Here is a 27,411-nt window from a genome sequence, read left to right on the forward strand (position 1 = left end):
ACTCCCTCGACCGAAATTTGGGTCACGACCCACCGGTTGGGAATCACTGTTCGAGATATCGATAGAACAGATCAACCGAATCAATAGATGTAGGTTGGCGAACACGTCAGCAGAATGCAATAAGGTATTCCAGTTTGTGGGGAGACACACTGTGTTATAACTTTACTGATAATATTGTTGGAGAGAAAAAAAATTCTTCCACCCTCTCACCCATATAGCTCCACAGTGTTTTAGTATTCTCTTTATGCTGAGTATAAAGGACACAATTGGGAGTGTGTTAAAAGGGTCTAATAACTAATTTAGAGACAAATGATTTATTCACATGGTTGGCTTTCACTCTTGTTGCTAGATTACAGTGCTCGTCCGTTCACTAAAACTAGACCATAGTTGGTGTGAAACTGGGGTCAACCTGAATCAAACCAGAGTCAAACCAGATTGAAAGCAGTCAAATGAGAATCAAGGTAGATTTAAAAACAGAGTTAAAGGAGAGTCAATACAGATTAAAATCAGAGTCAAACCAGATTGAAAGCAGATGTCTATGCACTCCCTCTCCTGGCCCCTCCGACCCTCACACCGCTGTGTACGTGTCTGTGTCACGGTCAGAACACTTATTTTCTTTACATGATCATTTACATAATTATTATTTGCATGGTCATCATTAGCATACGTAACAGCATTTGCATAAAGGCCGGCACTTTGGATACAGTCTGTGAAGCTGTTTGATAATTGCAGTCTGTGTGAAGTGTGTGTAATGGTGCTGTGCGTGCAATGTGTGTGTGCGTGTCTGTGGACGTGTTTAACTATTCTTGTGGGGACCAGAAGTCCCCACGAGATTAGTAAAAAAAACTAACATTTTACCAACATTTTGTTAGTCCCCATTGAGGTCAAATGCTATTTCTAGGGGGTTTAGGTTTAAGGTTAGAATTAGTGTTCGGGTTAGAATTACGTTAAGGGTTAGGGCTAGGAGCTAGGGTTAGTTTTAGGGTTAGGGTTAGAAGCTACGGTAGGTTTAGGGTTAAGATTAGGTTTTTGGGTTAAGGTTAGGGTTAGGGTTAATATGATTTTGAATGGGACTGAATTGTGTGTCCCCACAAGGTTAGCTGTACAAGACTGTGTGTGTGTGTGTGTGTGTGTGTGTGTGTGTGTGTGTGTGTGTGTGTGTGTGTGTGTGTGTGTGTGTGTGTGTGTGTGTGTGACAGATGACAGACAGGCTCTTATAAATGATACTAGGGTTAAGGAAGCAGTAGATGACCTACAGTAAACTGAACTTCCTGAAGGTAAAGAGAGTTACAGTCGTTAATTGTACAATGACAGCTAAATGGTTATGGTAACCGATGACTTGCTTCCATTCATCCACAAGAGCATTTGTGAGGTTGAGCATTCATGTTGGGCGATTAGGACCAACTCGCAATCGACATTCCAATTAATCCCAAAGGTGCTTGATGGGTTTAAGGTCAGGGCTCTGTGCAGGCCAGTTTAAGTTCTTCCACACCGATCTCGACAAACCATTTCTGTATGGACCTCGCTTTGTGCACGGGTATTGTAATTGCAATGCTGAAACAAGAAAAGGCCTTCCCCAATATTTCCTTTCAAAGGAAGTAAGGGACCTATCCCAAACCATGAAAAACAGCCCCAGACCATTATTCCTCCTCCACCAAACGTAACAGTTGGCGCTATTGCATTCGGGCAGGTAGCGTTCTCCTAGCATCCGCCAAAGCCAGATTTGTCCGTCAGACTGCCAGATGGTGAAGTGTGATTCACTGCTTCCAGAGTCAAATGGCGTTGAGCTTTACACCACTCCAGCCGACGCTTTTCATTGCTCATGGCCATGGAAACCCACTTCATGAAGCTCCCGACTAACATGACGTTGCTTTCAGAGACAGTTTGGCACTCGGTAGTGAGTGTTGCAACCGAGGACAGACGGTTTTTACGCCTAAAGCACTTTAGTACTCAAAGGTCCCGTTCTGTGAGCTTGTGTGGCCTACCACTTCATGGCTGAGCCGTTGTTGCTCCTAGACATTTCCACTTCACAATAACATCACTTACAGTTGACTGGGGCAGCGAATAGCAGGGCAGAAATTTGACGAACTGACCTGTTGGAGAGGTGGCATCCTATGACGGTGCCACGTTGAAAGTCACTGAGCTCTTCAGTAAGGCCATTCTACTTACAATGTTTGTCTATGGAGATTGCATGGCTGTGCCTTCGATTTTATACACCTGTCAGTAATGGGTGTGGCTGAAATAGCCAAATCCACAAATTTGAAAGGGTGTCCACATACCTTTGTGTATATAGTGTACCAGTCACTCATTGCAGGCATTTTGCTGATATCATTCATTACAATAAGTAGCCAAAACGAGAGAAATGTGAAGTTTGAAATGAAATAAGTGTGCTAATATGGGTGATTGTTTAATGAGACAATTGATTGCTACAACCATCAAACTAGTAGTAGTAGTAGTAGTAGTAGTAGTATTAGTAGTAGTAGTAGTATTTATCGTTTTCGCATACATTTAGACAATTTGTCGCAATATTAATTTTTGCCCATATTCACCTAGCTCTTTTCCATCCCTCTTCCTCCTGTCCCCTGGTTCCTCCCTGGTTCCCCCCTAGTTCTTCCCTGGTTCCTCCCTAGTTCCTCCCTAGTTCCTTCCTAGTTCCCCCTAGTTCCTCCAGTCCAACCCATTCCATCATTGCAGCGAGGGGAGCCCAGTGAGATCTCCATTACCTGAATGCCTCTCTCTCTCTCTCTGATGGCTGCATGACACTGGGGTTCACAGCTAACTGATCCTTAATGTGATAGTGACTGACTGGGGAGGGATAAAACCACCTCTCTCTAACTGGGAAATGGTTGCGCTTCTGTCAGGTGTATTGGTTAACTATAATGGGGTTTCACAACTGTGTCGGCCCAACACTTTAGCACATTAAATGGAGGTTTGTGTGTGTGTGCACCCTTGCTGCCTGCCTTTCATGTGTGTGTGTGTGTGTGTGTGTGTGTGTGTGTGTGTGTGTGTGTGTGTGTTTGTCAGAACGGGTTGGCCACCTGCAGTGAGGAGATGTGGTAGAAACAGCAGTAGGGATGTCTCTCTGTACACCCGTATGAACCAGGGAACAGCTGTTGCTCTACTAATGCTGCCTCTCTTTCTGTTCTCTACTAATACTACCTAGCTCTCACTGGTCTCTACTAATACTACCTAGCTCTCTCTGTTCTCTAGTAATACTACCTAGCTCTCTCTGTTCTCTAGTAATACTACCTAGCTCTCTCTGGTCTCTAGTAATACTACCTAGCTCTCTCTGGTCTCTAGTAATACTACCTAGCTCTCTCTGGTCTCTACTAATACTACCTAGCTCTCTCTGGTCTCTACTAATATTGCCTAACTCTCTCTGGTCTCTACTAATATTGCCTAACTCTCTCTGTTCTCTAGTAATACTACCTAGCTCTCTCTGGTCTCTACTAATACTACCTAGCTCTCTCTGGTCTCTACTAATACTGCCTAGCTCTCGCTGGTCTCTACTAATACTGCCTAACTCTCTCTGGTCTCCACTAATACTGCCTAACTCTCTCTGGTCTCTACTAATACTACCTAGCTCTCTCTGTTCTCTACTAATACTGCCTAGCTCTCGCTGGTCTCTACTAATACTGCCTAGCTCTCTCTGGTCTCTACTAATATTGCCTAACTCTCTCTGGTCTCTACTAATACTACCTAGCGCTCTTTGGTCTCTACTAATACCACCTAGCTCTCTCTGGTCTCTACTAATACTGCCTAGCTCTCTCTGTTCTCTACTAATGCTGCCTCTCTTTCTGTTCTCTACTAATACTGTCTAGCTCTCTCTGGTCTCTAGTAATACTGCCTAGCTTTCTCTGGTCTCTACTAATACTGTCTAGAACACTCTGGTCTCTACTAATTCCATCTAGCTCTCTCTGGTCTCTAGTAATGCTGCCTAGCTCTCTTTGGTCTCTACTAATACCATCTAGCTCCCTCTGGTCTCTAGTAATACCATCTAGCTCTCTCTGGTCTCTAGTAATACTACCTAGCTTTCTCTGGTCTCCACTTAATACTGTCTAGCTCTCTCTGGTCTCTAGTAATACTACATAGCTTTCTCTGGTCTCCACTTAATACTGTCTAGCTCTCTCTGGTCTCTAGTAATACTGCCTAGCTTTCTCTGGTCTCCACTTAATACTGTCTAGATCTCTCTGGTCTCTGAGAATGCTGCCTAACATACAGTGCCTTCAGCAATATTCATACCCCTTGACTTATTCCACACTCAGTTGTGTTACAGCCTCAATTCAAAATGGATTAAATAGATTTTTGTTCTCGCATATATACGCACAATACCCCTTAATGACAAAGTGAAAACATGTTTTAGAAATGTTTGCTAATTTAGTATTCACACCCCTTTAACTATGACACTCCACATTTAGCTCAGATTCGTCCAATTTCCTTTGATCATCCTTGAGATTTCACGACAGCTTGATTGGAGTCCACCTGTGAGCCAATTCAATTCTTAGGACATGATTTAGAAATAAACGTACCTCTCTACAGTACATTCGGAAAGTATTCAGACCCCTTGACTTTTTCCACATTTTGTTATGTTACTGCCTTATTCAAAAATAGATTCCATTTTTTCCTTCATCATCTACACACAATTCCCCATAATGACAAAGCGAAAATCTTTTTTTAGAAAAACTATTTCAATCTTGGTTTCATCAGACCAGAGAATCTTGTTTCTCATGGTCTGAGAGTCCTTTAGGTCCTTTTTGGCAAACTCCAAGCGGGTTGTCATGTGCCTTTTACTGAGGAGTGGCTTCCGTCCAGCCACTCTACCATAAAGGCCTGATTGGTGGAGTGCTGCAGAGATGGTTATCATTCTGGAAGGTTCTCCCATCTCCACAGAGGAACTTTGGAGCTCTGTCAGAGTGACCATTGAATTCTTGGTCCCCTCCCTGACCAAGGCCCTTCTCCCTCGATTGCTCATTTTGGCCGGGCGGCCAGTTTGGCCGGGTGAGTCTGGGTGGTTCCAAACTTATTCCATTTAAGAATGATGGAGGCCACTGTGTTCTTTGGAACCTTCAATCCTGTAGAAATCTTTTGGTAACCTTCCCCAGATCTGTGCCTCGACACAATCCTGTCTCGGAGCTCTAGGGACAATGCCTACAACATCATGGATTGTTTTTTTCTCTGACTTTACACTGTCAACTGTAGGACCTTATATAGGCAGTTGTGTGCCTTTCCAAACAATGTCCATTCAATTGAATTTACTACAGGTGGACTCCAATCAAGTTGTAGAAACATCTCAAGGATGATCAATGGAAACAGGATGCACCTGAGCTCAATTTCGAGTCTCATATATTTATTTCGGGTCTGAATACTTATGTAAATAAGGGATTTCAGTTTTTTTATTTATTATACATTTGCAAACATTTCTAAAAAACGGTTTTCTCTTTGTCATTATGGGGTATTGTGTGTAGATTGATCAGGAAAAACATTTATTTAATAGATTTTAGAATAAGGCTGTAACGTAACAAAATGTGGAAAAAGTCAAGGGGTCTGAATACTTTCCGAATGCCCTATATAAAAGGTCCCACTGTTGACAGTGGATGTCAGAGCAGAAACTACACCATGCAGTCTAAGAAACTGTCCGTAGATCTCCGAGATAGAATTGTGAGTTATACAGTTGAAGTTGGAAGTTTACATACACTTAGATTGGAGTCATTAAAACTTGTTTTTCAACCACTCCACACATTTCTTGTTAACAAACTATAGTTTTGGCAAGTCAGTTAGGACATCTACTTTGTGCATGACACAATACATTTTTCCAACAATTGTTTACAGACAGGTTATTTCACTTATAATTCACTGTATCAGTATTCCAGTGGGTCAGAAGTTTACATACACTAAATTGACTGTGCCTTTAAACAGCTTGGAAAATGGCTTTAGAATCGTCTATTATTCTAATTGACATCATTTGAGTCAATTGGAGGTGTACCTGTGGATATAGGCCTACCTTCAAACTCAGTGCCTCTTTGCTTGACATCATGGGAAAATCAAAAGAAATCAGCCAAGACCTCAGAGAAAAAATTGTAGACCTCCACAAGTCTGGTTCATCCTTGGGACCAATTTCCAAACCCCTGAAGGTACCACGTTGATCTGTACAAACAATAGGACGCAAGTATAAACACCCTGGGACCACGCAGCCGTCATACCGCTCAGGAAAGAGGCGCATTCTGTCTCCTAGAGATGAACGTACTTTGGTGCGGAAAGTACAAATCAATCCCAGAACAACATCAAAGGACCTTGTGAAGATGCTGGAGGAAACAGGTACAAAAGTATCTATATCCACAGTAAAACGAGTCCTATATCAACATAACCTGAAAGGCTGCTCAGCAAGGAAGAAAGCCGCCATAAAAAAAGCCAGACTACAGTTTGCAACTGCACATGGGGACAAAGATCGTACTTTTTGGAGAAATGTCCTCTGGTCTGATGAAACAAAAATACAACTGTTTGGCCATAATGACCATCGTTATGTTTGGAGGAAAAAGCGGGATGCTTGCAAGCTGAAGAACACCATCCCAACCGTGGAGCACAGGGGTGGCAGCACCATGTTGTGGGGGTGCTTTGCCGCAGAAGGGACTGGTGCACTTCACAAAATAGATGGCATCATGAGGCTGGAAAATTATGTGGAAATATTGAAGCAACATCTCAAGACATCAGTCAGGAAGTTAAAGCTTGGTCGCAAATGGGTCTTCCAAATAGACAATGACCCCAAGCATACTTCCAAATTTGTGCAAAATGGCTACAGCAAGGAGGCCTACAAACCTGACTCAGTTACACCAGCTCTGTCAGGAGGAATGGGCCAAAATCCACCCAACTTATTGTGGGAAGCTTGTGGGAGGCTACCCGAAATGTTTGACTCAAGTTAGACAATTTAAAGGCAATGCTACCAAATACTAATTGAGAGTATGTGAACTTCTGACCCACTGGGAATGTGATGAAATAAATAAAAGCTTAAATAAATAATTCTCTACTATTATTCTGACATTTCACATTCTTAAAATAGTGGTGATCCTAACTGACAGGGATTTTTTACTTGGATTAAATGTCAGGAATTGTGAAAAAACGGGTTTAAATGAATTTGGCTAAGGTGTATACCTCTGACTTCAACTGTGTATCTGGGGACGGTTATAAAACAATTTCTAGAGTGTTGAAAGTTTCCAAGAGCACAGAGGTTTTCATCATTGGGAATTTGAAAAAAAAAATACATTGAGCTGGCCAACCAACCAAAATGAGCAACCGGGCAAGAAGGATCTTGGTCAGGGAGGTGAACAACAACCCAATGACCACTCTGACAGAACTACAGAGTTAATTTGCTGAGATGGGGGAACCTGCCAGAAGGACAACAGTCTCTACAGAACTTCACTAATCTGGGTTTTATGGGAGAGTGGCCAGAAGGAAGCCACTCCTGAGAAAAGGGCACATGACAGCATGCTTGGAGTTTGCAAACACTTGAAAAGTGAGCGCATAAGGCAAAAGATTCTGTGGTCTGATGAGACAAAAATTTTACTCTTTGGCCTGAATGCAAAGCGCTGTGTCTGGAGAAAAACACCATCCCTACCATGAAGCATGGAGGTGGCAGCATCATACTATGGTGATGCTTTTCAGTGGCAGGGACTGGGAGACTGGTAAGGATAGAGGGAACAATGAATGGAGCCAAATACAGCCAAATACAGGCAAATCCTTGATGATAACCTGCTTCAGAGTGCAAACGCCCTTACACTGGGGCAAAGATGTACATTCCAACAGGACAATGAGCCCAAGCATACAGCCAAAGCAACGCTGGAATGGCTTCAGAACAAGAATGTGCAAGTCCTTGAGTGGCCCAGCCAATGCCCAGACTTGAATCCCATTGAAAATCTGCGGAAAGACTTGAAGATTGCTGTTTACCGCCACTCCCTGTCTAACTTAACAGAGCTTGAGAAAATCTGCAGGGAAGAATGGGATGAAGTCCCCAAATCTATATTTGCAAAGCTGATACAGACATACCCAAGATGACCCAAAGCTGTTATCTCCACCAAAGGTGCTTCTTCAAAGTGTTGACTCAGGGGTGTGAATACTTATGTAAAAGGGTTTATGTATTTCATGTTCAATACATTTGCTAAACTTCTTAAAAGCATGTTTTGACTTTGTAATTATGGGGAATTGTGTTCAGATGGGTGAGAATTGTTATTTATTTAATATTTTCTGTCTTTACTAATGCTGTTTAGCTTTCTCTGGTATCTACTAATGCTGCCTCTCTCTCTCTCTCTCTCTCTCTCTCTCTGCTGTGTTCAGTGATAAGTGGAGTGGATCACAAAAGCCAGGAGATTGGTTTATTCAAGCAGGGAGTCCCATTGAGACCAGGGTCTCTTTTGCAAGGGAGCCCTGCATGACAAACACAAAGGTGTAGTGGGTTCACACTCAAAAAGATGTCGCATAAAGCTTACTTCATTATTTATTTCATCAATTTTGAATTCAGGCTGTAACACAACAATATGTGGAACAAGTCATGGGGTATGAATACATTGTGAACTCACTCTATCTCCTTCTGTTCTCCACTAATAGTGCCTAGCTTTCTCTGATCTCCACTAATAGGGCCTAGCTTTCTCTGATCTCCACTAATACTGCCTAGCTTTCTCTGATCTCCACTAATACTGCCTAGCTTTCTCTGATCTCCACTAATACTGCCTAGCTTTCTCTGATCTCCACTAATAGTGCCTAGCTTTCTCTGATCTCCACTAATAGTGCCTAGCTTTCTCTGATCTCCACTAATAGTGCCTAGCTTTCTCTGATCTCCACTAATACTGCCTAGCTTTCTCTGATCTCCACTAATAGTGCCTAGCTTTCTCTGATCTCCACTAATACTGCCTAGCTTTCTCTGATCTCCACTAATACTGCCTAGCTTTCTCTGATCTCCACTAATAGTGCCTAGCTTTCTCTGATCTCCACTAATAGTGCCTAGCTTTCTCTGATCTCCACTAATAGTGCCTAGCTTTCTCTGATCTCCACTAATACTGCCTAGCTTTCTCTGATCTCCACTAATAGTGCCTAGCTTTCTCTGATCTCCACTAATACTGCCTTTCTTTCCAGTGGTGTAAAGTACTTAAGTAAAAATACTTTAAAGTACTACTTAAGTCGTTTTTTGGGGTATCTCGAGTTTACTATTTATATTTCTGGCAACTTTTACCTTTACTTAACTACATTCCAAAAAATACTCCATACATTTTCCCTGACACCCAAAAGTACTTGTTACATTTTCAATGCTTAGCAGGACATGAAAATGGTCCAATTCACACACTTCTCAAGAGAACATCCCTGGTCATCTTTACTGCCTCTGATCTGATGGTCTCACTAAACACAAATGCTTTGTTTGTAAATTATGTCTGGCATGCGCCCCTGACTATCCGTACATTTTAAAAACAAGAAAATTGTGCCTAATTTGCCTAATATAAGTCATTTCAAATAATTTATACTTTTACTTTTGATACTTATGTATATTTAAAATCAAATACTTTTAGACTTTTACTCAAGTAGTATTTTACTGGGTGACTTTAGTGATTTTCTGTTAAGGTGTCTTTACTTTTTTCTCGAGTATGACGATTAGGCAGTGGTGGAAAAAGTACATCATTGTCATACTTGAGTAAAAGTAAAGATACTTTAGTAGAAAATTGCTCAAGTAAAAGTGAAAGTCACCCAGTAAAATACTACTTGAAAATAAAAGTCTAAAAGTATTTGGTTTTAAGTATACTTAAGTATCAAAAGTAAATGTAATTGCTAAAATATACTTAAGTTGTCACACCCTGGTCAAAGTATTTTGTGTTTATCTTTATTATTTGTTCATGCCAGGGTGTGACATGGGGTTATTGTATTGTCCTATTGGGGTTTTTGTAGGCATTGGGATTTGTGGTTGATTAGGGGTGTGTCTTGTAAAGGCTTGGCTGCCTGAGGCGGTTCTCAATCTGAGTCAGGTGATTCTCGTTGTCTCGGATTGGGAACCGTATTTAGGTAGCCTGAGTTTCACTTTGTATTTTGTGGGTGATTGTCCTATCTGTCCTATGTGTACTCTCTGTTAGTTTGCACAAGTATAGGCTGTTTTCGGTTTTCGTTTATTGTTTTGTAGTGTTCGTGTTTAGTCGTGTTTACGTTTGTTTAAATAAACATGGATCGCAATCGACACGTTGCAGTTTGGTCCGACTCTCCTTCATCACAACTAGAAAGCCGTAACATAAGTATCAAAAGTAAAAGTATAAATCATTTCAAATTCCTTATATTAAGCAAACCAGACGGCACGATTGTCTTGTTTTTTAAATTTATGGATAGCCAGGGGCACTCTCCAACACTCAGACATAATTTACAAACGAAGCATGTGTTTAGTGAGTCTGTCAGATCAGAGGCAGTAGGGATGACCAGGGATGTTCTCTTGACACGTGTGTTAATTGGATAATGTTCCTGTCCTGCTAAGCAATCGAAATGTAACGAGTACTTTTGGGTGTGTTAGGTTCTTATTTTTCAGAGCAAATAACTCACGGACACCAGAGAAGCTTTAACCAAGTTGAATTCTTCCCAAAGGTTCTGTACAGCTCTAATCAGACAGCAAAACATTTCTAACTTCACAGTTATATATATCCTACTTAAAACACTCCTCCTTCTCCAATCCTTACAGTTTATGGCTCTACAGGAAGCTAATAAAGAGGGTAACAAGATAACACACCTTTATTACTGCCTTAAGAGTATCTGTCCTCACCTCCTGACCTCAACCCCTCTTTCATCTAATACACAGATGTCCATTGGTTTTTCTTCAGAGAACCATTAACTTCTGACATAACCCTGTCGCTTTCCTTTCCTATCATTCATTTACTATCTCAATGATCAAAATTGAGCCGATTCCAACAGAGAAAATGTATGGAGTAAAAAAGTACATTATTCTCTTTAGGAATGTAGTGAAGTAAAAGTTGTCAAAAATATATATAGTAAAGTACAGATACCCCAAAGAAAGACTTAAGTAGTACTTTACACCACTGCAATTTGGTACTTTTTCCACTATTGTAGCTTTCTCCGGTCTTTACTAATACTGCCTAGCTTTCTCTGGTCTCCACCAATACTGCCTAGCTTTCTCTGGTCTCCACCAATACTGCCTAGCTTTCTCTGGTCTCCACCAATACTGCCTAGCTTTCTCTGGTCTCCACCAATACTGCCTAGCTTTCTCTGGTCTCCACCAATACTGCCTAGCTTTCTCTGGTCTCCACCAATACTGCCTAGCTTTCTCTCTCTCGCTGCTGCTGTGTTCAATGAGAAGTGGATCATGAAAGCCAGGAGATTGATTTATTTAAGCAGTCCAATTAAGACCAGGGTCTCATTTGCAAAGGAGCCCTGCAGGTCAAGACAAGCTGCAAATACACATTAAACGTTTACAGACACAAATACTTCATCAGGACGGGAGCATAGAAAACACACACAAAAAATACAAAAACACAATTATTTCAAAATATATATTTAATTCTCCACCAATAATCTAAACTGCCCAAAAGGCACTGATGCATCCAACTGTTGGGTATTTTGAAGATTGTTCCATAAAATTAAATAAAAGCTGTTTTATCTAAATCTGTAGTGACCACAGCAACGGGAGGCAGGGGTGCTGAGAGTGTTGCAGGACCCCCTGATAAATCACAATTAGAAAATAATTCATATATATTTTTTAAGTAAGTGCACTAGGCCTTTATTACACTGGAACGCCCTCTGGGAAATTGGATAGAGATTAGGTAGGAGATAGATTAGGGGGGGGGGGGGGTAGGAGAGAGATAGAAGTGAAAGTAGAGTGATGGAAGGAAGATTAAAAGGGTAATGGATGAACGGAGGATGAAAGAGAAAAAAGAGGGGGAAAGGTAGAGGGAAATGAGGTGAAACGAGTGAATTTGAGAGAGAGAGGGAGAGGCGGAGAGGGAGAGGGAGAGGGGGAGAGGGAGAGGGAAATGAGGTGAAACGAGTGAATTTGAGAGAGAGAGGGAGAGGCGGAGAGGGAGAGGGGATGAGAGCGAAGCAAGCGTTCGGTTGCATATAACGCCAGGTTTAGTGTGTGTGTTGTGTTGTGTGTGTGTTGTGTTGTGTTGTGTGTGTGTGTGTTGTGTTGTGTGTGTGTGTCGGCATGTCAAACAGCAGAGGTGTGATGTGTCATAATGGAGCAGGAACGCTAAGCTCTGCCGCTGAAATGAAAAGTATACAGAGGTGAAGCTTCGACACACACATACAGTATACACACACACACACACATACAGTATACACACACACACACGGCTCAGGGAATGGCTCAGACACCTTCTGATTGGGACCAAAGAGCATCCTCTGTGATCACCCCAGAATATTTAATGTAATAACAACAATGTCTTTCACATTCTTTATTCTTTCTTTCTTTCATTTTTTCCCATCTCTCCTCCCGCTCTCTCCCTCTCTCCTTCCCTCTGCTTCCCTGGACCCAGGGAAAGGTAAATGGTTGCTGTGTGCTCCACGTATTGCCTTTTGTCTTTTCTTTTAACCATTGTGTCAAGTCCTCCATTTTACCCGCAGTCACACGCCTCTTCAGCTGTCTGGGGAGTGACAGACAGACAGACAGCAGAAAGCCTGGGAGTGAGCTCTGCCCTTTAGCTATAACACAGCACTACACACTGGCGCTCACGCACAGAGTCGCCACGGGCCATTTTTATCTCCATGCTGCATCTGTGTTTCTGTTTCTGCTCTCAAAAGACGTTAAACGCGATATATGAGGCGTTTGTAAATATAGACGCAGGGCCACTGTACTCTGCAGCTTGTGTGACAGAATGCTTAAGGCCTCTACTCAGTCTGGTAGCGCTGAAGCGGTACAGATTCGGCGGTAGAATTTTAAAGGTAATTTCCGATTGAGCCGACATACACAGCGTTTATGAAGTCAACGCTAAAGCGGGAACATTGCCTTTCAATTTCAATGCGCTGGAAAGCTGAACTTCCGCGATGTGGATTGAATCGAGCTCTAAATGTACACACACACGCAGTCAAAACGCACACAATTCTCTAAGCTGGACAGGAACTGAGTATTATTGACCCAAAGTGTGTGAGCACACAATTAAGCAGGGAGACGGGGCTGGTAATGGACTCATAATCAGAGTGGACCACTGTGATAAACGCTGAGTGTCCCTAGGTGTGTGTGTGTTTGATTCACATCTGCACCTGTGGCTCTGCACGGCTCCCCTGCACAGCCCCTCAGCATGGTTCCACTCCCCAGCACTCTCTCCTTCATCTGACATTCTTTCTTTATCACTTTGTCCATTGTTTCTTGGATTCCCACTCTGCACTATACTCTGGGATGATTCTCTGTTGATGGTGTGTGTATATGATGTGTGGATGACAGGTGTTGTATTTCATCCCCATCCCACTATCAGTATATTGTGTTACTCAATCCACCCATCCCCACACGTGTCTCTGTTTTTTCCTTCTATCTCTCTCTTTCTCTCTCTCTCTCCCTCTCTCGCTCTTTCTGTCTTTCTCTCTCTCTCTCCCTCTCTCGCTCTTTCTGTCTTTCTCTCTCTCTCTCACTGGGAGTCACTGCCTCCTCTCTGGCATGTGGCCACTGTCTGAAGATCTCAGCATGGCATTTCCTTTACCCTTAGGCAATGGGACACATTATGTGTGTGTGTGTGTGTGCATGCGTGCGCCCACCACTGAGAAGACACTTCTTCTTAAGGCAGTGAATGATAATAAAGTATGATAATATCTGTTCACTGACGATAGAGAAGCACTCATCATCTGTCATCTGTGTAAACAAGTGAACAAAGTAGATTATTTTTTATAGTTCAACCATACGTTGCATGTCAGGGTAATGTACCACACATTGCATGCCAGGGTAATGTACCACACATTGCATGCCAGGGTAATGTACCACACGTTGCATGTCAGGGTAATGTACCATACATTGCATGCCAGGGTATTGTACCACAGGTTGCATGGCAGGGTAATGTACCATACATTGCATGCCAGGGTAATGTACCATACATTACATGCCAGGGTAATGTACCATACATTACATGCCAGGGTAATGTACCATACATTACATGCCAGGGCAATGTACCATACACTGCATGCCAGGGTAATGTACCACGCATTGCATGCCGGGGTAATGTGCCATACTTTGCATGTCATGGTAATGTACCATGCATTACATGTCAGGGTAATGTACCATACATTGCATGCCAGGGTAATGTACCATACATTGCATGCCAGGGTAATGTACCATACATTGCATGCCAGGGTAATGTACCATACATTGCATGTCCGGTAATGTACCGTACATTGCATGCTAGGGTAATGTACCGTACATTGCATGTCAGGGTAATGTACCATGCATTGCATGTCCGGAAGTATTCAGACCCCTTGACCTTTTCCACATTTTGTTCCGTTACAGCCCTATTCTAAAATTGATTAAATAAATACAAATCCTCAGCAATCTACACACAATACCCAATAATGACAAAGTCAAAACAGGTTTTTACAAATTTACAAAAAAACAGAAATACCTTATTTACTTAAGTATTCAGACCCTTTGCTATGAGACTTGAAATTAAGCTCAGGTGCATCCTGTTTCCGTTGATCATCCTTGAGATGTTTCTACAACTTGATTGGAGTCTACCTGTGGTAAATTCAATTGATTGGACATGATTTGGAAAGGCATACATCTGTCTATATAAGGTCCCACAGCTGACAGTGCATGTCAGAGCAAAAAACCAAGCCATGAGATCGAAGGAATTGTCCCTAGAGCTCCTAGACAGGATTGGTACCAAAACAGGAAGGGTACCAAAACATTTCTGCAGCATTGAAGGTCCCCAAGAATACAGTGGCCTCCATCATTTTTAAATGGAAAACATTTGGAACCACCGTGACTCATCCTAGAGCTGGCCGCCCGGCCAAACTGAGAAATCGGGGGAGAAGGGCCTTGGTCAGGGAGGTGAGCAAGTACCCGATGGTCACTCTGACAGAGCTCTAGAGTTCCTCTGTGGAGATGGGAGAACCTTCCAGAAGGACAACCATCTCTGCAGCATTCCACCAATCAGGCCTTTATGGTAGAGTGGCCAGACGGAAGCCTAAAAGGCACGACAGCCCTCTTGGAGTTTGCCAAAAGGCACCTAAAGACTCTCAGACCATGAGAAACAAGATTCTCTGGTCTGATGAAACCAAGATTCAACTCTTTAGCCTGAATGTCAAGTGTCACGTATGAAGGAAACCTGGCACCATCCCTACGGTGAAGCATGGTGGTGGCAGCATCATGCTGTAGGGGTGTATTTCAGTGGCAGGGACTGGGAGACTAGTCAGGATTGAGGCAAGATGAACGGTGCAAAGTACAGAGAGATCCTTGATGAAAACCTGCTCCAGAGCGCTCAGGACATCAGACTGGGGGAACGGTTCACCTTCCAACATGACAACGACCCTAAGCACACAGCCAAGACAACGCAGGAGTGGCTTCGGGACAAGTTTCTGAATATCCTTGAGTGGCCCATCCAGAGCCTGGACTTAAACCCATTAGAATTTTAGAATTTTAAAGGTAATTTCCGATTGAGCCGACATACACAGCGTTTATGAAGTCAACGCTAAAGCGGGAACATTGCCTTTCAATTTCAATGCGCTGGAAAGCTGAACTTCCGCGATGTGGATTGAATCGAGCTCTAAATGTACACACACACGCAGTCAAAACGCACACAATTCTCTAAGCTGGACAGGAACTGAGTATTATTGACCCAAAGTGTGTGAGCACACAATTAAGCAGGGAGACGGGGCTGGTAATGGACTCATAATCAGAGTGGACCACTGTGATAAACGCTGAGTGTCCCTAGGTGTGTGTGTGTTTGATTCACATCTGCACCTGTGGCTCTGCACGGCTCCCCTGCACAGCCCCTCAGCATGGTTCCACTCCCCAGCACTCTCTCCTTCATCTGACATTCTTTCTTTATCACTTTGTCCATTGTTTCTTGGATTCCCACTCTGCACTATACTCTGGGATGATTCTCTGTTGATGGTGTGTGTATATGATGTGTGGATGACAGGTGTTGTATTTCATCCCCATCCCACTATCAGTATATTGTGTTACTCAATCCACCCATCCCCACACGTGTCTCTGTTTTTTCCTTCTATCTCTCTCTTTCTCTCTCTCTCTCCCTCTCTCGCTCTTTCTGTCTTTCTCTCTCTCTCTCCCTCTCTCGCTCTTTCTGTCTTTCTCTCTCTCTCTCACTGGGAGTCACTGCCTCCTCTCTGGCATGTGGCCACTGTCTGAAGATCTCAGCATGGCATTTCCTTTACCCTTAGGCAATGGGACACATTATGTGTGTGTGTGTGTGTGCATGCGTGCGCCCACCACTGAGAAGACACTTCTTCTTAAGGCAGTGAATGATAATAAAGTATGATAATATCTGTTCACTGACGATAGAGAAGCACTCATCATCTGTCATCTGTGTAAACAAGTGAACAAAGTAGATTATTTTTTATAGTTCAACCATACGTTGCATGTCAGGGTAATGTACCACACATTGCATGCCAGGGTAATGTACCACACATTGCATGCCAGGGTAATGTACCACACGTTGCATGTCAGGGTAATGTACCATACATTGCATGCCAGGGTATTGTACCACAGGTTGCATGGCAGGGTAATGTACCATACATTGCATGCCAGGGTAATGTACCATACATTACATGCCAGGGTAATGTACCATACATTACATGCCAGGGTAATGTACCATACATTACATGCCAGGGCAATGTACCATACACTGCATGCCAGGGTAATGTACCACGCATTGCATGCCGGGGTAATGTGCCATACTTTGCGTGTCATGGTAATGTACCATGCATTACATGTCAGGGTAATGTACCATACATTGCATGCCAGGGTAATGTACCATACATTGCATGCCAGGGTAATGTACCATACATTGCATGCCAGGGTAATGTACCATACATTGCATGTCCGGTAATGTACCGTACATTGCATGCTAGGGTAATGTACCGTACATTGCATGTCAGGGTAATGTACCATGCATTGCATGTCCGGAAGTATTCAGACCCCTTGACCTTTTCCACATTTTGTTCCGTTACAGCCCTATTCTAAAATTGATTAAATAAATACAAATCCTCAGCAATCTACACACAATACCCAATAATGACAAAGTCAAAACAGGTTTTTACAAATTTACAAAAAAACAGAAATACCTTATTTACTTAAGTATTCAGACCCTTTGCTATGAGACTTGAAATTAAGCTCAGGTGCATCCTGTTTCCGTTGATCATCCTTGAGATGTTTCTACAACTTGATTGGAGTCTACCTGTGGTAAATTCAATTGATTGGACATGATTTGGAAAGGCATACATCTGTCTATATAAGGTCCCACAGCTGACAGTGCATGTCAGAGCAAAAAACCAAGCCATGAGATCGAAGGAATTGTCCCTAGAGCTCCTAGACAGGATTGGTACCAAAACAGGAAGGGTACCAAAACATTTCTGCAGCATTGAAGGTCCCCAAGAATACAGTGGCCTCCATCATTTTTAAATGGAAAACATTTGGAACCACCGTGACTCATCCTAGAGCTGGCCGCCCGGCCAAACTGAGAAATCGGGGGAGAAGGGCCTTGGTCAGGGAGGTGAGCAAGTACCCGATGGTCACTCTGACAGAGCTCTAGAGTTCCTCTGTGGAGATGGGAGAACCTTCCAGAAGGACAACCATCTCTGCAGCATTCCACCAATCAGGCCTTTATGGTAGAGTGGCCAGACGGAAGCCTAAAAGGCACGACAGCCCTCTTGGAGTTTGCCAAAAGGCACCTAAAGACTCTCAGACCATGAGAAACAAGATTCTCTGGTCTGATGAAACCAAGATTCAACTCTTTAGCCTGAATGTCAAGTGTCACGTATGAAGGAAACCTGGCACCATCCCTACGGTGAAGCATGGTGGTGGCAGCATCATGCTGTAGGGGTGTATTTCAGTGGCAGGGACTGGGAGACTAGTCAGGATTGAGGCAAGATGAACGGTGCAAAGTACAGAGAGATCCTTGATGAAAACCTGCTCCAGAGCGCTCAGGACATCAGACTGGGGGAACGGTTCACCTTCCAACATGACAACGACCCTAAGCACACAGCCAAGACAACGCAGGAGTGGCTTCGGGACAAGTTTCTGAATATCCTTGAGTGGCCCATCCAGAGCCTGGACTTAAACCCAATCGAACATCTCTGGAGAGACGACGCTCCCCATCCAACCTGACAGAGCTTGAGAGGATCTGGAGAGAATAATGGGAGAAACTCCCCAAATACAGGTGTGCCAAGCTTGTAGCGTCATACCCAAGAAGACCCAAGAAGACTCTATATAAATTTGCAAATATTCTTAAAACCAGTTTTTGCTTTGTCATTAAGGGGTATTGTGTGTAGATTGATGAGGGGGGGGGGGACAATTTAAACCATTTTTGAATAAGGCTGTAACCTAACAAAATGTGGAAGAAGTCAAGGTGTCTGAATTTCATAGTAGTAGAAAGTGGAAACGTCTGTCTGCTATCCCATGCCTTTCACCAACATTCATCATGTCAAAATATACAGATGCTATTCTAACGTATTTAATTACCTGCCATATACATACATGTGAATATGACGCGTATTCATGTCTCATACGATATCTTCTATCCCTTCTATAGGGACTTTGCCTATGTGGCGAGAGACAAAAACACACGGGTGTTGAAATGCCATGTGTTTCGATGTGATACCCCTGCAGAAGCCATAGCAACGAGTCTCCACGAAATCTGTTCCAAGGTGAGTGGGCATTCTCACAGAAATGTTCTGTCCTTTAAATTCAAGTCGAGAGAGTAGAAAGAAGTACACACCTCATTTTGGTCAAATTGCAATCCTGCTTACAGTATGTGTACCCGCCACCAACATCACCATTGGATCTGCCCTGGGGCGGGCGGTTGTGAGGTTGAGGGGAGGGTGGGGGAGTGTTTTAACCCCACTCAGGGTTAAGGAAGTGCCCTGAAAGGCATAACCTACGTTCGTTATGGAGCAGTGGCGAGGAGAGGAGACTGCTAAACTGCTGCTACTCATTCCCAGTCCCTGCTGAATGTCCTGTTCTTTACAAATGTATCATGCACATGGAGACTAGACCAGTTTCCTGTTCTAGACACTGACAGCTTCGACAGGCCTGTAGGCTTTAGAACAGGCATGACCTTGAAAAGGACAATTCACTCAGCAAAATAAAGGTAGTCTCCTTGTCTGTTGTTTGTGATCTGCTTTCTGACAAGAGAGATGGTGACCCACTTTGGAAAAAAGCTCTACATCTTGTCTCAGTGTTTCTCAGCTATTACTCAATACGTTGTTGGCCTGGCAGTCCCATACAGAAGTAAATGAATCATCCCAAACAGTCACTCATTGTGCGCTAGTAAATAAGTTCTACACTCCACATTGTCTATTTAAAACAATTCCTACTGCAGTGTGAAAATGTACTGACCTCAGCCTCTGTTGGTGTGCAGTGTTTGTGTGTGCAGTGTTTGTGTTTGTGTTTGTGTGTGTGTGTGTGTGTGCCTACCTGCCTGCCTGTGTACATACATACGTGTGTGTGTGTTTGTTCCCCTGTGAGAAGAGAGTTGCAGACTCACCATAGACTTTGATTAATGACACCTACAATTAATCAACTATCTCGAAGGGAGTGCAGCACATTACAGCGCCCGTAAGGCTGCTCTGCTGCAGTATAAGACCACGGAGAGATCGAGAAGAGAAACGGAGAGAGATTCATTCATTAGGAAATATGTCTACATTTTAGTTCAAAGAACACATAATGCCTTGTGCTTCTTTCTGAGTTTGAAGTTTAAACGCTTTGAATTTCTTTGTTTCACATTACCATCGTATCCCCCCCCTCTTCCCCCGTCTGACTCTCCCTCTCTCCCCCACTCCTCTCTACCTCCAGATTATGGCTGAGAGGAAGAGTGCGAAGGCTGCTGCCTGCAGCTCATCCCAAACAGGCTCCGATGTTCCTCTCCAGGGTAAGGGGCTTGGTGACACACACACGCACACACACACACACACACACAGGTACTATTCATTAATCGTGATCTGTTTACAGAATTGGAGTTGAGCGTTATAACTTCACTGCAAATGAAAAAAGGCCCCTTATGAATCCAGAACTGAATGCAAACACTTGTTAATGAAAAGGCTGTGCTTGGTTCACTTAAGCCTGAATTATGCTGACAACAGTACAACATCTCATGACACATTACCAAAAGTACTAAACCAATTATTATAGATAATAAAATAACAATTCATCCCATAACTTCAGCTTTTGTGTCAGGATCTGCTGACTGCGGGGGAAAAACGTGTATTCTGTGCATGGAGTAAAAATCATGGATGGGCTCTGAGCTCACAGGAGCAGCTCACCTCATTAAAAGCCAATTAGTGTTGAGTCGTAGCCAGCCCTAACGCTCAGCAACCCCCTGTTGAGAGATCAAAGCGCTCATTGGACGAACATCGCTCACTCGCTACTCGCTACCACGACCAAACCGCCTGTGCACTCCACTATCAGATCCCTCCACTGTCTCTCACCTCCGTTCATTCCATCCCTTGTTTCTCCCCGGCCCTCAGGCAGAGTGTAATAGGAAGTAGACGAACTCCTGTTCTGTTCTTTATCCGGGGTGTTGGTCTTTACACTCTTCTCTGTGTTAGGATGGACAGAGGGATAGAAGACTTCCCGCCCTTCAGGCCGCCCTGTAAATACACTTTGTTTTTGAGCCGAGCGTTTATCGAAACAGCCCCTCTGAAGCTCTGCACACTTGTATGAATAACCATCTTCAGTTGTTTTTTCATATGACCTAATTAGATGCAACAGCATCTGAAATATTCAAATATTCACACAAGAATCGGTTTATTTTTGTATTTTAGACTAACAAGCCTGTTTGGACATGTCTTTGCCTGAGTCTGCTTGGACATCCTTTGTAGTGTGTGTGTGTGTGTGTGTGTGTGTGTGTGTGTGTGTGTGTGTGTGTGTGTGTGTGTGTGTGTGTGTGTATGTGTGTGTGTGCATCTTTCGTGTCTGATGTGTGTATTCTCCCACAGAGTTTCCCGTCCCAAAGACTGAGCTGGTGCAGAAGTTCAATGTGAACTACCTGGGGATGACGTCTGTGTCTCGCCCCATAGGTAAGAGAAGTAAGGACGCTACATATACAGCCGTACCTAACCACCTGAATTGTTCCGTTAATCATGGTCCATACACCTGTACACATACTGGAGCAGTGAAGGCTCCTCAGAGGAGCAAGGAGATTACCAAATAATCTAAATAGTGAAACATTACAGTTATCCTTTTTAGATTTAAATATATTCACATCATCAAATAATTTCTTAAAACACACTGTTTTGCTATGAAGGTCTACGGTAGCTTCAACAGCACTTTGTAGGGTAGCACCATGGTGTAGCCGGAGGACAGCTAGCTTCCGTCCTCTTCTGGGTACATTGACTTCAATACAAAACCTAGGAGGTTCCTGGTTTTCACCCCCTTCCATAGACTTACACAGTAATTCTGACAACTTACGGAGGATGTCCTCCAACCTATCAGAGCTCTTGCAGCAGGAACTGACATGTTGTCTACCCAATCAAAGGATCAGATAATGAATCTAGTACTGAAAGAATAAGATATAGCTAGCTAGACGGCAGTGCATACAATGTGGTGAGTAGTTGACTGAAAGATACAGACAATAGCTGAACAGTTTTGAGCAAATTAAATTCTTCAAAAATGAAAGAGAAGCAAGAGAGAGAGGGAGAGAGAAAGCTAGCTATATTTCTCGTAGTATTTTTTTCACTTTCACTTGCTTAGCTAGTTTATGCATCTAGCCAGTTTAGCCTACTCAAACACCCTGCTCAAACAGAGAGGGGTGCTATGTTAGCTTGCTGGCTATTGCTATCCCACACAGAAACTCTTACAAGTCAATGTAAGCTTTTGGTTTTATTAATTTATTGCCACCGGGGCCCACCGGTGTAACTGCTAAACTGCTTTCTGACTGTACACTGCATGATTGTAGCGGGTTTACTAACACGTTAATTCTAGTTGCTATATCGACTATGACATTAGCTAATATGGGGACAAAGGCGTAGGCTGTGTGTAGTTGTTAGCAATTATGATATGAAGGTTTGGCTTGGAAAGTTTTTTTGCCTGGTCACAGACAGCTGATGCATTGTGAACTGAAGTCCACAAGCGAAGGGAAAAGGTGAGAGGAGGAGAGCGCGTTGATGCGAGAAGGAATACAACGAGCAAGTGATCATGCTGTTTGTATGTGGCTGCTATGAAAGTGAACTGTGTTTGCATGTGATCAGAGGTGTAATTCCCACCACCAAATTCTGTTTAAAAACGTTTCTTAAACAGAAGCGAACGGAATGAAATGGGGCTAAATATACCTGAATTTGTCCAATAGAAACTCTTGTTGGCAATTGTTGGACTAATGATTACATCCTATATCAGCTAGATGCAGTCAAAAGTGTGCAAGGCGGTATCCAATGAGTCACTCTCTGTCACCCTGATTATTTAAACATGTTCTCTCGACCTGTGCACCTATGTTGTAAACTTTCATTCATAGGCTAAATTGTAACAACCTCATGATGGGTACAGGGAAAATGTGAGTATTGTGTTGTAGTCTAAATCTATCAATGTTATATTGAACTCATCTTAAACGGCACCGACCGCCACTCTACTGGAGTTAGAAAACAAACTCAGGTTTCACCACCTCTCTCTCTTCCCCCCCCCCCCCCCCCCCTCTCTCTCTCCAGGTATGGACATCATCAACGGGGCTATAGAGAGCCTTGTGTCCTCCACAGGAAAAGAGGACTGGACCCCTGTCATACTGAGTGTGGCTGACGCCACCGTGGCTGTCATCAAGGAGAAGGCAAGTAGCAGATTGTCTTCCCGTAGCTGTGGATTATCTCTGAATCGCTTTACCACATTCATTCATTTGTTATCCATTTGGAAACCGCATGTGAAACAACAGATTCACATCTCATCCGTCTGGACTGAAACCTACTGTAGATATTGATTTCATCTTAACCAACCTGGCTTTTCTTGCTTTGACCCATTGCCCTCATCATGACAAAAAACATGTCTTAATTTCTACCTGAATATTCCCTATATTCTATAACCATTGGTCCCCTGGACAGGAAGAGGAGGAGGAAGTGCTGGTGGAGTGCCGCGTGCGTTTCCTGTCCTTCATGGGAGTGGGCCGGGATATCCACACCTTTGCTTTCGTCATGGACTCTGGGAACCAGCACTTCCAGTGCCACGTGTTCTGGTGTGACCCCAACGCTGGCAGTGTGTCTGAGGCCGTGCAGGCTGCTTGCGTGGTGAGACTCCTACTCATACCTACTGTGTGTACACACATACTGTATATATACATTGTCTGCTTATCCTCTTTACCTCGTTCTTGCGTTTAGGGTTGAACCAGGAAGTGGACATGAAGCTAGAGGTAGTGTTAGGGTTGTGATTGGTTTAAGGTTGTGGTTGAGGCTACGGTTAGGGTTGAACCAAGACGTGGACATGAAGCTAGAGTTAGTGTTAGGGTTGAGTTAGACTCTGATGTACTTTCCTCTCCCCCCCCTTCCTCCTCTTCCTCAGCTGCGGTATCAGAAGTGTCTGGTGGCACGCCCCCCCTCCCAGAGAGCTGGCTCCTCCTCCCCGCCCCCCGACTCGGTGACGCGCCGGGTGACCACCAGCGTGAAGCGTGGCGTCCAGTCTCTCATAGACACTCTGAAAACAAAGAAAACGCCCTCAGAACTGCCTCAGCAATGACGGACAGCTCACTGACCACACCCCCTACCACAGCCCTTGGCTTTGTCACTCACACTGTCGCCACAACTACGACCTACAACCACTCCTAACCAATACCAGCCATGGTAACCAACGATGTACATATATGTTAACTTAACACCACTGGGCAGACCAAAGGAGGAATGGATCTGGAAATGTGTATCTGCTCAAAATAATAAAAAGTGAACTAATCTGCAGAAGAAGAAGAGGAAGGCCAAGATACAGCAGAATGATGTGCGGTTAATATGGGTCGTCACTAGTGGAACTTTCCATTGAGCTTTGAACTCTGCTGTGTCATAGCGAGACTTACCTACTTTAACCAGGCCACAGCTGTCCTCACCGGGCACTGCCTCGTCTTGTGGAGTATTATTACTACTGAGCTGTATGGAGTATTAAGCCGGTGTCACACAAAGCATTCTGGATACAATTTATGTTGCTTGCAACAAAGTTGCACCTGTGTTGCCCAGTGTGTCACCCCCCAAATTTTGGGGGGCCTGCAACTTAGTTGCATTGCATCGCAAGATAGGAATGAATCCTATTTCAAGCAACTGACTGTATGCAGTGTCCAATCAGTGAGCAGGATTTTTTTTTTTTTACATGACTCGTCATATCGTTCCGTACGGAACTCTGACCCAGTTGTCAGGTCAACACAGCTGTAAGTGTTGCTGCAAACCACAACAAAAGAGACATGCCAAATGTCAGAAAAAATGTGTCTAGTCATGGTTTATGTACATGCTTTGGCAGTCAATAAATGTCATTTTAAAAGTGAACCCAGACCTTTATCTGTCCAGTTTCAACTGAAATTGGCCAACATGAACTGCGCTAGCTAGGTTAGCTCGTTGCTAGCTTAGTTAGCTAGCTAACTTGGTAAAACATAGCCCTTGATCATGACTCTCAGTTCCATTACATTATACATAAGAGTTATTGGATGAAGGCGTCTTCTCTACGGGGGAGTTTTGTTAAGAGCCCCGATGCTCAATCTGAACATTAACACGAGTCGCTTGCGGTACAGTTTTGGAAGCGTATGGACTTTCACATCATCGAGAAATAATACATTAAAAAAAAGGTTAATTTGATACACACCTTGCTAGGGTTCCGACACGGCCATATCTCCGTGTTACTGCGTTTGTTTAACGAAAACAGACAAGAGGCGACCACCTGTGCTAATTAGCTATCTAGCGTGCTCCAAACACCTGTGTGTAAGGGTAACTCTGGAAGTGTAGTTTAGTCAGATGGAGGCACCCAAAGCTGAATGGATCTGTGTAAAACTGCTACAGTAAGTGTATCTTTTTTTATTTTAAGAATTCTTTCTCGTCTGATGAAAGACAAGGGCCACATGTTTTGAAAGCCTTGGTTATTGACGTGTCTAAACACAGCGTCGGGATTGTCGTCAACGTGAGCCAGTCGTGGGCGAAGCGAAAGACTGAAAACTGTAGGGAGAACAAATCATTTATGAAACCATGATGTGATGTATAACAGGATTGGATGTTGCATGCGATTTAAATTGCGTCCAAATTGCTTCCTGTGACGCAGGCTTTACACTAATACTGAGACACACTGGACATACCTGAGAAAAATAACCAATCCCCATTGAGTGCTGGCTTTGTTGCATCAGGAAGCCCACACTGAATGTGTGTTTGTTTATCTACCTTTTTTATTTTTAAACTTGTTGTACACAGTGAGAGCAGCCCTGTTCCCATCGCAGTGCCAAACTGAGTAGCATTCCAGAACGGGACGGACACACATATACACACACACATACACACACACACACACACACACACACACACGTCTCCTTAAGACGTCTGTCTCGTTGACATGGTAAAAGCCGATCGCTTCTGACAAGGCCACTGACCAAACACCGCCATCCAGCTCTTCTACCCGACCTGGCAACCTTTGAGCACCAGACTCCAATAGAGACGTGTCATGTGACGGACTATACAGCCATGATGTCCTAACAGAGACAGGGAGTGTACAGAACATGGGAACCAATGTATTCCATCCCATCTGGCTCACATAACGGACTGAACCAATGTCTCCCTTGAGGAGGGGTGCTCAGATTGTACTATAATTATTGTAAAGTAATGATTGTACCCCAGGTTGGAGATGAGAGGTGAGAGGGAGGAATGGGGTGGTGTTGGTATTTCATGTGTTTGTAATCTGAATGTGAGGGGGGAGAGAGAGAGATGGATCATCGTTGGAGAGAGAGGTTACAGAGGAGGGTGTCATTATGGAGATAGGTGCTCTGGAACAGGGGTATAACTCTACCAGACTATCTAAAACTGTCCCCACTCACAAACACACACACACACACACATTCACCCAACTATGGAGAGCTGACCGCCCACTGTCTCCTTTAGGACCCAGGTACACCTCTCTACACTCTAACTCAACTCTGTGAATGCAATCCACTCCAACGTTAAAAACATACGTGAAAATCGTGTGATTCATGTGCTCTGTTCTTCACTCATCTCTACACCATGTAATTGTGATCTGTTGTGAAAATAAATGCAATACAAAAACAAGGGAAGGTCTTGAAAGTGCAGGTTTATTTTCTCATGTAATGGGTCAAGTCATTGAAGTCATGAAATCACATATTTGGTAATTGGCACTACTGTAAAAATATACAATTACTGTATACTTGAGACTATGGCATACTTGTTTTATGACACATACGAAAAGTATTAAAGTGAAATGACTAAAGGTGCTTTATTCTTTTTGCTTTAAAACTATAATAGTGACAGCACTATGGACACTGTGTGTGAATGTAACTTGCATATGTGTGTATATATGTATGTGTGTATATATAATATATATATGTATGTGAGTGTGTATTTATATGTATATGTATGTATGTATGTATGTGTGTGTGTGTGTGTGTAACATGTATTCTATATTTCAGTGTATGGTAGTGTGTTTTTTGTCTTCAGTATTTGAGGGTGTATTTGCCTGAAGTATTGTCCTGTGTGCCGTGTCAGAGCCAGGGGCGAGGGTGTTTGACGACAGGCTTTTCGTTGACACTACCAGAGGACTTGATCAGGGGCACCTGGGTGGGTGAGGTCTTCCACTGGTAGTAAGGCAGGGTGGGGTTGGACCTCTGGGGGGGCGGAGGGAGGTTCCGTATCTGTCTGGCCGGGGGGGAGTACCCAGGGAACAGGACCGGGGGCAGGGTGAGGGCCACGGGTCGCAGCACCTCCTGACGACCCTTAGGGGGGCCAGGGTGGACCAGGGGGGTGAAGGGGGCTGTGGTGAGAGGGGCAGCAGGGGGGTTGGGGTCTGTGGCGGTAGGCGAGTGGCGGTTGTTGTGTGCGGCTGCAGTGTTGATGAGGCAGGTCTGATTCTTCCTGGAGAGGCTGGAGGCGGGGTTAGGGGTGGAGTAAGGGGAGGTGTAGGAGGTACTGTTGGAGAGGGAGGGCTTGGGAGGGCGTCGGCGAGCAGGCTTGGCTTTACCTAGAGGACAGAGAAAGAGGAAGAGGGGGATTGTGGAGTGTGAGAGAGGAATGAGGCGAAAGGAAGAGATGGAGAAGAGAGTGTGTGATAGCTCGAGGGCCTTTGGA

General features: G+C 43.7%; 2 protein-coding genes across 9 annotated transcripts in view; one reads left to right on the plus strand and one right to left on the minus strand.

Moving 5' to 3' along the window:
- LOC109910141 (amyloid-beta A4 precursor protein-binding family B member 2) overlaps positions 1-26,490 on the plus strand; it is a 45,775-nt gene extending 19,285 nt beyond the window's left edge. For 3 of the 8 annotated variants that reach the window (XM_031797583.1, XM_031797581.1, XM_031797582.1), the window contains exons 9-15: positions 12,504-12,509; positions 18,720-18,834; positions 19,982-20,057; positions 21,124-21,213; positions 22,825-22,940; positions 23,209-23,391; positions 23,663-26,490. In XM_031797583.1, the coding sequence (XP_031653443.1) occupies positions 12,504-12,509; positions 18,720-18,834; positions 19,982-20,057; positions 21,124-21,213; positions 22,825-22,940; positions 23,209-23,391; positions 23,663-23,836 (760 nt within the window). In that variant the 3' untranslated portion in view covers positions 23,837-26,490. The remainder of the gene's footprint in view (positions 1-12,503; positions 12,510-18,719; positions 18,835-19,981; positions 20,058-21,123; positions 21,214-22,824; positions 22,941-23,208; positions 23,392-23,662) is intronic. The other 5 variants (XM_020509282.2, XM_031797586.1, XM_031797587.1 and 2 more) reach the window with 3 other exon arrangements.
- Positions 26,491-26,686: 196 nt separating this feature from the next.
- The window catches only part of LOC109864694 (putative methyltransferase NSUN7), a 49,841-nt gene continuing 49,116 nt past the window's right edge, over positions 26,687-27,411 (minus strand). The window contains exon 11 of the mRNA XM_031797243.1: positions 26,687-27,304. Within this exon, the coding sequence (XP_031653103.1) occupies positions 26,829-27,304 (476 nt within the window). The 3' untranslated portion in view covers positions 26,687-26,828. The remainder of the gene's footprint in view (positions 27,305-27,411) is intronic.

Source organism: Oncorhynchus kisutch, linkage group LG19, assembly GCF_002021735.2.
Source record: "Oncorhynchus kisutch isolate 150728-3 linkage group LG19, Okis_V2, whole genome shotgun sequence".
NCBI classification, from domain to species: Eukaryota; Metazoa; Chordata; class Actinopteri; order Salmoniformes; family Salmonidae; genus Oncorhynchus; species Oncorhynchus kisutch.